The sequence below is a fragment of the Drosophila gunungcola genome (genome assembly GCF_025200985.1).
Source record: "Drosophila gunungcola strain Sukarami chromosome 3L unlocalized genomic scaffold, Dgunungcola_SK_2 000002F, whole genome shotgun sequence".
NCBI lineage: Eukaryota > Metazoa > Arthropoda > Insecta > Diptera > Drosophilidae > Drosophila > Drosophila gunungcola.
The window spans coordinates 3,333,238-3,343,366 of record NW_026453178.1 but is presented as its reverse complement, the minus strand read 5'-3'; the positions used below and the strand labels follow the sequence as shown (position 1 = coordinate 3,343,366).

General features: G+C 38.4%; 4 protein-coding genes across 8 annotated transcripts; 2 read left to right on the top strand and 2 right to left on the bottom strand.

The window, feature by feature from the left end:
- Positions 1–79: 79 nt before the first annotated feature.
- Positions 80–1,764, top strand: LOC128257959 (uncharacterized). The gene is made up of 5 exons (XM_052989283.1): positions 80–233; positions 292–366; positions 792–1,332; positions 1,393–1,601; positions 1,661–1,764. Exons 1-5 carry the CDS (start codon positions 192–194, stop codon positions 1,712–1,714), a joined length of 921 nt encoding a protein of 306 aa, XP_052845243.1. The 5' UTR covers positions 80–191; the 3' UTR covers positions 1,715–1,764.
- Positions 1,765–1,833: 69 nt separating this feature from the next.
- Positions 1,834–4,648, bottom strand: LOC128257945 (ankyrin repeat domain-containing protein 12). The gene is made up of 3 exons (XM_052989251.1): positions 4,294–4,648; positions 2,107–3,725; positions 1,834–2,047 (listed from the first exon to the last, which is right to left on the bottom strand). Exons 1-3 carry the CDS (start codon positions 4,424–4,426, stop codon positions 1,874–1,876), a joined length of 1,926 nt encoding a protein of 641 aa, XP_052845211.1. The 5' UTR covers positions 4,427–4,648; the 3' UTR covers positions 1,834–1,873.
- Positions 4,649–4,954: 306 nt separating this feature from the next.
- LOC128257948 (kinesin light chain) lies at positions 4,955–8,587 on the top strand. 5 transcript variants are annotated; one of them, XM_052989260.1, is made up of 6 exons: positions 4,955–5,012; positions 6,445–7,071; positions 7,277–7,397; positions 7,464–7,943; positions 8,003–8,308; positions 8,369–8,587. In XM_052989260.1, exons 2-6 carry the CDS (start codon positions 6,470–6,472, stop codon positions 8,384–8,386), a joined length of 1,527 nt encoding a protein of 508 aa, XP_052845220.1. In that variant the 5' UTR covers positions 4,955–5,012; positions 6,445–6,469; the 3' UTR covers positions 8,387–8,587. The 5 variants fall into 5 exon arrangements, with proteins under 5 accessions (XP_052845220.1, XP_052845219.1, XP_052845222.1 ...); XM_052989259.1 differs by having other exon boundaries at positions 4,995–5,126; XM_052989262.1 differs by having other exon boundaries at positions 5,000–5,129.
- A 74-nt stretch (positions 8,588–8,661) lies between these two features.
- LOC128257962 (uncharacterized) lies at positions 8,662–9,929 on the bottom strand. Its single transcript, XM_052989287.1, has 4 exons — positions 9,808–9,929; positions 9,278–9,474; positions 8,959–9,217; positions 8,662–8,898 (listed from the first exon to the last, which is right to left on the bottom strand). The coding sequence occupies exons 1-4, from the start codon at positions 9,866–9,868 to the stop codon at positions 8,717–8,719; spliced, it is 699 nt and encodes a 232-aa protein (XP_052845247.1). The 5' UTR covers positions 9,869–9,929; the 3' UTR covers positions 8,662–8,716.
- Between the last annotated feature and the right edge of the window lie 200 nt (positions 9,930–10,129).

Genomic DNA, 10,129 nt, shown 5'->3' with positions numbered 1-10,129 from the left:
ATGTTATTTAATTTTATATGTTATTTACTAAAATCTCCTGTAGAGTGTCAAACTTATTAAATTAAACAAAACAAAAAGTAATGACTATTTGGCTTATCGGTCTTGTGCGATATACGTTTAGTACCATCACTAATTCACGTCAATAACAAAAAATTAGTTTGTGTTGCAGGCAGTCTGTTTATTTAAAAAAAATGAGCGATCCCAACGTACCAAGAGGAGCATTAAGCTTGCAGGTTAGTAATATGCTTACATTTTTATATGGAAATCATTTTAAATGTTAATTTGTTTTAGAACGTGCTCAAATATACGGTGCAACATCATGATGAAAATGCCGAGCCAAAATTGAATGAAGCACCAGATGTTGAGGTTTGTAAACATTCCGAGTTTGAAGTATTCAAAGATCATTTAGAATTTATCACAAGCTGATTATTACTCAAGATTACTTCCAAAACTTCCAAAATTATTATAAGTGTTTTAAAAGTCTTTAATCTAGTCCTAAACAATGAGTCAATCGAATCATCTAGAACTTTTGTGGCCATGTGCTTCACCCAGGTGGGACTTTATAATATGGGGGGTATAAAAATATATATTTAAGGTGAATCAACATTAGTCATGTTTGGTCAAATTTATTAAAGTAGAAAAACATAATCTTAGATCGTACATTTTGGTTCTATTAAATCTAGTTCTCTTACTTTTGGAATAGGCTGAGTAATTGTTGAATCTCAAACTATCTTATCATTTTTCAACTCCTCTAATATTTCATAATAATCATCATCTCATCTCATTTTTAGAGAAATGAATTCTTGGCAAATGCACTGAATGCCATGACAACAGATGCTTCAGCGGCTCTGAAAGCAGCTTTGATCATACTAAATAGTGACGAAGCCAGCACAGAAGACCAAATCGAAAGTCTAGATGCCATAAGGAGCTACATTGACGATATAGATAATGCCATCTCCCTGGTAAAACTAGGGGGAACCGCAACTTTACTTCGCTATATAAAGGATTCAGATAGTGAAGTACGAGTTTCGGCACTCAATACAGTTGCTGAAGTGGCACAGAATAATGTATTTTGTCAAAACGCCCTCATAAACGATAAGTTTCTACCTGTTCTCACAAAGAATTTGAGTAATGCCAATCAAGATATCGTACGGAGTTCCATTTATGCGATATCATCGTTGGTACGAAACTTTCAGCCGGGATATAATGAGTTTAAGCGAATAAAGGGTATCAGTGCTTTGATACCCTGTCTGAAGTCCACAAACTCAAATGTCTACATAAAGGCTGCATTCCTTATAGCATCTTTAACGTCGGGCGACAAGTCGGTCAGAGGTATGTACAAGTATTTCCGATAATCCTGTACACATTAACTTTACCTTTAACTACTTTCAGATGATTTTGTGAAAGCAGAGGTATTTCCTGTGCTAGTGGAAAACCTAAAAGCCATCGAAGAATTTGATGTCAAGCAAGAAACTACCCTGTTTGCACTATCGTCCCTTTCGTTGGAATCTGATTTAAAACTTTCCACAGAGAAACGCAATGAAATCTTGTCTACTCTCCAGCTTATTATTTCCAAAAACAAACAGACGGAAAATTGCGAAGTAAGATTTTAAAAACAACATGTTTTTTTTATCAAATTTCATACCTACTTTATTTACAGGACATGGTTAACTATGCAAGAAATATAGTGGACAACTTAAATTCGTTAAAGTAAATAAATTTTGCACGTAAATAGGAAGCTGAATTAAAACTGTTGACAAATCAGATCGTTTGGAGTGTGGTTTTTAAAAGTATCACTAATTTACAAAACTTGCAGGGAAACACATTCTTGTGTTTTTAAATTTGTAACAATTTATTAATTTCCATTTGTCAGTTATGTTGGCGATGTGTCAAAGTCATCTCCAACCGAAACAATCGGAACGTGTTCCAAGTTTACTTCAGTCGGGTTGTCGCAAAGCCTATTTCGTTTTGCGAATATATTCCAGTCCATGACCTGAACGGCATGCAGGCTTTCCGCCTCGTTATGATGCCGCAGCACCATGGATTCCTGGAAAACAGCAACAAATTAGTAATGCCATCGAAAATGAATTTGAAAAGTAAACTTACCTTGATTTTCTCCCACTTGTCATCGACATCTTGCAACCAGCTGAGTAGCAAACGTCCATTAAATCGGCAGCGAGCACTCTTTTCCTTTTCGTCCTGCTCTGGGGTGATCAAGTTGTAGACCTCATCGTCCTTTAGGTATGTGCAAACGGAATAAGGCGCCGGTTGGCCAGATATACTCCTGGCAGCCTTCGAGTGCACTCGTATTATCTCCTGCTCAACGTTCATGCACAGTTTTTCCCGCTCAACGGTGTGGGCTTGGATTAAATCTTGCCTGGCCTTCTCCTGATCCTGATAAAAGCCCTCCATTGCCTGCGGCACAGTGCGGGGAATGTCCGGAGCCGAAGTGTTCGCATTGCGCCTTAATAAGTACGATTTCTTGGTCAGCAGATACTCGTTGTATCCCTGGGGAGGTCTTGGCTTCACCGGGTACAGGCTCTTCCACTTTTTCTCGATCTGACGACGGATGCTCAAGAACATCTGGAAGCCATTGGTGAAGGGATGGTCATGGGGGTGAGATTCTTCGGAATTCACACCGGAATCGGCGGCATTTGAGTTCTTCGAACTATCATCGGTATTCTTGGGCCGTATCTTTCGCTTCCGCGGATGGAGCTCCACGTTCGAGGAGGGATTTATCTCCTTGGACGAGGATGTTGATGACGTTGAGGGGCTCGGAACATTGGTGATTGTCTCCTGGTCAAACTGGTGGCCCTGTGGTATTGGACTCGAAGTCATGTTGCCGTAGGATAGCTTCACATCTGCAGGATCGTTGGCATGATTGGATGACGCCGGCGACGGAGAGCTGCTCTGCATTTGCGGGGAGGAGTTGTTGGAACTGCGCTCCAAACTAGTAACCCCAGTGCGATGAGAGCTGCGCAGGACCCTCAAGTTCTTTTCGTCATTGAAGAGCTTTATGTTCTTGTCGTCCAGGACTGTGGAGCAAATGCTGTTGCTTTTCTGGGGACTCTCGTGCGGGCTAATTGATTGGTTGGTTATGACGGTGTCGATGGAATCGCTATTGGAGCTGACCACATAGGGCAGGGCGGCATTGCGAGAGGCAGTCACCTTGCCGGTTCTCAGCACATTGCCCTCAGTGTCGATGGAGCAGTTCTGTTGAGGGATCACAATCTTTAGTGGCGGCACCTTGAGTCCTCCGTTGTACAGACTGTCGTTGCTCTTGTAATCATCGCTGCACTCCGTTTCGTTTTCAATGTCCACATTCTTGCTGATCTCCACCTGCTCCTTGTCGGCATTCGAGGCGCTGCTTTTGTTACCCGACGGGGATCCCTTCGTCGCCGCTAGCTTGGAACCCTTTTCCACCCTGGAGGTGAGCTTTAGGGAGGCCCCCTTCAAGTCCTTGCCATGCTCTGAGTCCTTGCGCTTCTTTTTCTTCACGTCCTCGCCAGATTCCTCGTAATCGTCCTCTATGTCCGAGTAACAACGCTTGGCAGCCGAAGTTCCCTGATGAGTCGAATCGCTGTTTTTACCATCGTTGCTGCTTTCCTCGGCCGAAGATTTGTCTTTAGTGTCCAGGACCTCTTGCTTCTCGTTTAGGCTGCTCTCGTCGTTTTCGGTGTCTCCTTTCTTGCATTCATTCTTCTTAAGATTGGTGCGGGATGAATCTGGAAGATCGAGAATCTTATACAATACATTTGACGGCTGAGTGATTGAGCTTCGAATAATATATATAAAGGTTAAGTATGACAAATTAAAGATTATTTTCTATAAATATGTGGACCAAAAAAATTGTTTTGAAATAGTAATTAGTAAGTCCATAGTAATATAAATTGCATTTTTATTTATTTGTGTCTTATGGAAACTATGTTTAAAGACTTCTGTATCTCATTACAGTTACCAAACTACATTTAAATATGCAAATTATTTAAAAACTACAATAAAGTTCACACATTATTTGACGTTACAAAACTGAAACCTTTTTTCAGATACTTTACTTTGTTCTTATTTTACTTGCGTAGAGAATCAGATACATTTATGTATGTAGCAAGATATGTGGTACTACGTATGTATGTATGTAAATATGTGAGAAGCGAGGTACCCACAAATATATTGCAACCGAAAGTCTTTTATTAACTAATCTAGGCATTTATCTAGCAAGTAATGCTAACTACACTTTTAACTAGCCTTAAATCACATCGAAAACAATGGATTTTAACATTTTTGTGTATTTACCTGTCGAGGAGGTAGCTGTCATCTGGATGAGTAAAGCCATTTGTTGCCTCTCCGACATCGGCGTATTTGAGTTCGATCTGGGTTGGGTAGCTCCTGTATTAAATCCTATCCCCTTCGGTCTTGGGGGTGGCATACTCTTTTGTTCAGTTTTATACGGTAAAAATTAAAATATAGAACAAAAACGGAGACTTGAAAAAGTCTTACAAAATTTAATACAAAAAGAATGGTGCGACCGTATCTCGAATGCAAAAATATGCCGGCTTGCGAATATATTATTATCATTAAACAAAAATCGATGTTTTTAACAAGTTCGTTAAATTTAAATACTTTTATGATAAATTTGATACATATGTTATTTAAAAAAAGTTTTGTTCAGTCAATCAAAAAAATCAATACCTGCTATTTTCGATCATTTTGTTGCAATCATCAATTTCTTGCAACCAATTATTTGGGAACTTGTGTTTTGTGCGTTGGTATACATACATATGGCTCTTTATTTTAATTTATCATTTATAATTATGTTGTGTTTTATTCACGTTCGTTAAGGTTTTTTGTTTATTCAATGGTATTTATTTATTTAGTTTGTGTTTCGATTCCACTCCGTTCTCCCCTTAGCAGTATGACCTCTTCGCAAACACCATAAAATACTGAACGTAGTCCAAGATATCCAAACGCCCCTGCTACGGTCACACTCGGATTTATTTTAGAAGTATCGCAGTGTAAGTTATTTTTGTTCAAAAGTTTGTTAAATTTTGATTATTTAAGATCTTAATAAAATAATTCATTTGGTACCAGGCCAGAATAGTGAAGGGCCTTCAAACAAACTCACACAGGTAGTCGTAACTTGAGATTTAAAGTTATATTCTATTAACGCACACATAAACACATGTACTTGTACATATGTGTGTATGTTGCAAGTAAATATAATACCACTTGAAGAAAAGTTTGTGCTGGAAAATATGATCCATTTTACATAAATAATTAAGCCCCCCTGGAAAAGTGATGTACTAGCATCTCGTGTGGCGAAAACAATCTCAGATTGTAAGCGAATTTAACACTGACTTAATTATTGTGCCAAATTATTATGACGAATATGGAAGCGAATGTCTAATGCACTGAAACGTTATGTTTATGTGTTAATGGATTCAATGTACATAAAGTGACTCACTTTCTTAATACACTTGGATAAAGCGTTGTAAACTTATTTGTATTTCTGTTACGCACTGTTTGTTGGAGCTTTTCCGGCGGGCTGAAACAGAAACTTTCTTGATCTTGATATAGAACCAAATCAAGTAATTCCGTCATGATCGCCTCACAATCTCTTTTTACGCAATCTAGATTTCCAATTCGAAAGGCGTATGACGAGAGATAATGGAAAGACTATAAAATAACATCAATATCTAGTGGCAGACTATTTTTGTGATCATATGTCTTTTAAGTATGTGAGGGTATTAATAGTTTCGGTCTGTCAAGATCATAATTCCCTACTGTTGATGTAAGCAAATTTTTTTTTGCTTTTCGTTTTTATTTATTGCATGACGCCAAGTGTAATTAACTTTCGCCCATAACCATAGGTATTGTAAACGATTTAATTAACCATTAATACTTTTTAAAGAGGTGACATGTTTATATAAATTTTACCGGCTATGTTGATAAATAATAGAAAGAAAAGTCTCACAAGCACATATTCGATATAAATCGAATACATTTCCACCATTAATTCCAATAAAAAAATTCTACAAACCGAATTCGAATTGGTCAAATAATAAGTTCTTATTGGATTATGTTTTTGTATTAAAAGGTGTTTAGAAGATCAATTCCTTTAATTTTTATAAATTCTTGAGTTTGTCATTGTTGTTATCGTTAAACGAATATAATAAAAATAGGAATATTCGATTTTCAACCCTCTTTTTTAACGAGCATGCGCATTACCAATTTTCTTTTTCATCGTATTGATTAACGCAGCTTGAATCATTTTATATACGGTTAAAATGATTGTCTCCAAAGCTATAAAATCATACAGGCTGTAAAACACATTTAATACATAGATTTATCGATTTTGATTTAATAATCATTCACATAAGTACACTTTAAGATTGGAAAAGATTCGAAACAGCCTTTATTAATCCGGTTTTCGTATATGTTTTGCAGACAGAAAATCGAGAAAATCGGCAAAATGACGCAAATGTCGCAGGACGAAATAATAACCAACACAAAAACAGTGCTCCAAGGCCTCGAAGCCTTGCGAGTGGAGCATGTTTCGATCATGAACGGAATCGCAGAGGTCCAGAAGGACAACGAAAAATCGGACATGCTGCGGAAGAACATCGAGAACATCGAACTGGGCCTGAGCGAGGCCCAGGTGATGATGGCCCTGACATCCCATCTGCAGAACATCGAGGCCGAGAAGCAGAAGCTCAAGACACAGGTGCGCCGCCTCCACCAGGAGAACGCCTGGCTCCGCGATGAGCTGGCCAACACGCAGCAAAAGTTCCAGGCCTCCGAGCAGCTCGTCGCTCAGCTGGAGGAGGAGAAGAAGCACCTGGAGTTCATGGCCTCAGTGAAGAAGTACGACGAGAATCAGGAGCAGGACGACACATGCGAGAAGTCGCGCACCGACCCGGTGGTGGAGCTCTTCCCCGATGAGGAAAACGATGACAGAAACAACATGTCGCCCACTCCGCCCAGCCAGTTCGCCAACCAGACTTCCGGCTACGAGATTCCAGCTCGTCTGCGCACTCTGCACAACCTGGTGATTCAGTATGCATCGCAGGGCAGGTACGAAAACGTTTTTTTCAAGTCGAATCAATAAATTTAAATATTATTAAATCCTCCTAAAAGCTCTAGCCTTTTTAAAACGATTTTTAAAGCTTTAAAAAAGACTACTGAATTATTATTCTCTATTACTACTACTTCTACTATTGCTACTAATATCAATATTGCTTCTAATATCTACAACTATCTTAATTTAATCTTTCTCCAGGTACGAAGTAGCTGTTCCCCTGTGCAAACAAGCTTTGGAAGATCTCGAAAAGACCAGTGGTCACGACCATCCGGATGTAGCAACAATGCTGAACATTCTGGCCCTCGTGTATCGTGATCAGGTACGTCTTTGCTTTAATTAACTCAATTTATGTGTTTATTAATTAGAAACACTTAATGCCATTCAGAACAAGTATAAAGAGGCCGCCAATTTACTGAACGACGCTCTGTCGATTCGAGGAAAGACTCTGGGCGAGAATCATCCAGCCGTGGCGGCCACGTTGAACAATTTGGCCGTCCTCTATGGCAAACGGGGCAAGTACAAAGATGCCGAGCCCCTCTGCAAGCGTGCCTTGGAGATTCGCGAGAAGGTCCTGGGAAAGGATCACCCCGACGTTGCCAAGCAACTCAACAATCTCGCTTTGCTCTGCCAGAATCAGGGTAAATACGACGAGGTTGAGAAGTACTACCAGCGAGCTCTCGACATCTACGAATCCAAGCTGGGACCCGATGATCCCAATGTGGCCAAGACCAAGAACAATCTGGCTGGCTGCTATCTGAAGCAGGGAAGATATACCGAGGCTGAGCTCCTCTATAAGCAGGTCTTGACGCGAGCCCACGAACGTGAGTTCGGAGCCATCGACAGTAAAAACAAGACCATTTGGCAGGTAATATTTGTGTATACTAAGTTAACGAGTGTACTCTACAAAGTAACGTTGATTTTCAGGTGGCTGAGGAGCGTGAGGAGCACAAATTTGATAACAGGGAGAACACCCCGTATGGCGAATACGGCGGATGGCACAAGGCGGCTAAAGTGGATTCCCCCACGGTCACAACCACTCTAAAAAATCTGGGAGCACTTTACCGGCGGCAAGGCATGTTCGAAGCTGCCGAAACCCTCGAAGACTGTGCAATGCGGAGTAAAAAAGAAGCCTACGATCTAGCTAAACAAACAAAGGTCTCACAACTGTTAACATCAAACGAAAAGCGACGATCGAAGGCAATTAAAGAGGATATGGATTTCTCAGAGGAGGTAAGATTACAAACCATGAAAGCTAACTGTCGGCTATAATGTTACTACCTATCGTTGCAGAAAAATGCGAAACCATGAAATATTATTTGTTCATCGCCCACAACGGAATCTTTATGTTTATGATTGAAAGTTAACAACAAACACACACTTTATTTATTCATTCCTTAATATACATAAGCTCTCAAGCATACATTAGCAAATAAACAACGTTTTATACCTTGTTATTTCGTCAACAAATATGTACCGCTTTTAATAATAAACCAAATATATTTAACGGAATTGTGTTTACTCTATTAAGTGGTAGTACAAGCACCCGGAAACAGAGCCCGTTTACAATTGGAAAAAGGTATTGATACCATGGAATCAACTTAACATTTATTGATAGTAACAAACAGTATAATAAGTTTGCTAATCGCTATCATTGTCATTTAAAATCGAGGAAACAATGCCAGCAAACTGCTCGGCTCTATCCAGAAATTGCTCTCGAGTTAGGCTCGTATCATTACGTAAACTTTGCGCAGTAATGAGTAAGTTTTCAAAGTCTTTCAATTGACTGTCCAATTCGTCCGAGCTAAGTTCATCTTTGTGTTCTGAATATAGAATTTATCATATTAATTATTTTGTTAATTAGTTAAAATAGTTTTCCGTACCAGAACCAAATTTAACATTGGACCAAACAACATTTTTTAGACCCTCCACAACTTCTTCGTAGTCCTTTTCCGGTTCATCTGAATCATTTTCAACATTGTTCTTTAGCGTTATAATGTCAAAAAAGAAATTTGTTCGCTCTTTTATTTCGCCGAAGGATAGTCCTCTTTCTTCTCCTGAAGTGGGAGATGTTATGAGAAATCCCAACTGGATCTGTTCATTTTTGGATAAAGTCTTGGGAATAGTGTCGATAAAGGAAGTCTGCAAGTAAACACATTTATTAGAATACCTATTGTTATAATTTGCATAACAAATACTTGCATCGTTTGAGTCAAAGTAAATTATTAAAGCCTCTGAAGAACTCAGAATTTTCTCAGGAACACTTTCCAATTTTCCAGAGAAAGGAACTAAATTGATTGATGTGTTATAGTACTTGGTTTTAATAATGCATTTATAGCAATTCAGTGAACATTCTGTTGAAGTTGATTCTTTTGGTTGATCCAATTCGGAGAAAATGTCTGGAACAAAACATTGTGTATTTAATGGTAATGTTAAAATATAAGAAAGGTTCAGTTTTTTAGAAAAGTAAGTTTCTTATTCCGGAGACCCTCTAATTGTCCCAAAAGTCAGCTTTTAAAGTATGTCCCATTTATTAAGTGTGAAAAGTATCCAAAAAGGGTATATTTTATTACCACGTTTTGGCCAACTTTTCATAAGCCGTATTACTCACAAATTTTTAATTTAAGTTTTAAAAGCAAATAAACAAAACCACAACAACGTGAGAATTTTATACCACCAAAACAAGGGAATACTAATTAACGTTCTTGTCTTATTAGGTAAACTATTCATACTTTCGACAATTTCCATTGGAGTGGTTGCTCCATAAGACAAAACTAAAACGACTGGATCCATTTTATTATAGTTTCTTTATTTATTTCAGTCGACGAAAACAAGAGCTAAACACCAGTGTGACCAAATCTTAACAACAAAAAGTTCCGATTCGGCCACAATGAAAAAAGCTTGGATTTCCTTAAACAATTTTTTTACCGCAATTTCTTTTAAATTCTGATGTTTTTTTAATTTTTCATTACACTATAATTTGTTTCCAGTTAGAGCTTCTTTCAATACCTTCAAATTCATATTTTTTTTAGTTAACTAGGCACTATCCCAGAA

Coding starts and splice junctions, on each gene's coding strand:
- LOC128257962 (XM_052989287.1), bottom strand. CDS start 9,868: ATGGATCCAGTCGTTTTAGTTTTGTCTTATGGAGCAACCACTCCAATG. Junction 9,475..9,807: donor TCCAATGGAAATTGTCGAAA/GTATGAATAGTT, acceptor GTTTTGTTCCAG/ACATTTTCTCCGAATTGGAT. Junction 9,218..9,277: donor TTTACTTTGACTCAAACGAT/GCAAGTATTTGT, acceptor GTTTACTTGCAG/ACTTCCTTTATCGACACTAT.
- LOC128257959 (XM_052989283.1), top strand. CDS start 192: ATGAGCGATCCCAACGTACCAAGAGGAGCATTAAGCTTGCAG. Junction 367..791: donor ATGAAGCACCAGATGTTGAG/GTTTGTAAACAT, acceptor TCTCATTTTTAG/AGAAATGAATTCTTGGCAAA. Junction 1,602..1,660: donor AACAGACGGAAAATTGCGAA/GTAAGATTTTAA, acceptor CTTTATTTACAG/GACATGGTTAACTATGCAAG.
- LOC128257948 (XM_052989258.1), top strand. CDS start 6,285: ATGATTGTCTCCAAAGCTATAAAATCATACAGGCT. Junction 7,398..7,463: donor CCCTCGTGTATCGTGATCAG/GTACGTCTTTGC, acceptor AATGCCATTCAG/AACAAGTATAAAGAGGCCGC. Junction 7,944..8,002: donor AAAACAAGACCATTTGGCAG/GTAATATTTGTG, acceptor GTTGATTTTCAG/GTGGCTGAGGAGCGTGAGGA.
- LOC128257945 (XM_052989251.1), bottom strand. CDS start 4,426: ATGCCACCCCCAAGACCGAAGGGGATAGGATTTAATACAGGAGCTACC. Junction 3,726..4,293: donor GACAGCTACCTCCTCGACAG/GTAAATACACAA, acceptor TCGATCTTCCAG/ATTCATCCCGCACCAATCTT. Junction 2,048..2,106: donor ACAAGTGGGAGAAAATCAAG/GTAAGTTTACTT, acceptor GCTGTTTTCCAG/GAATCCATGGTGCTGCGGCA.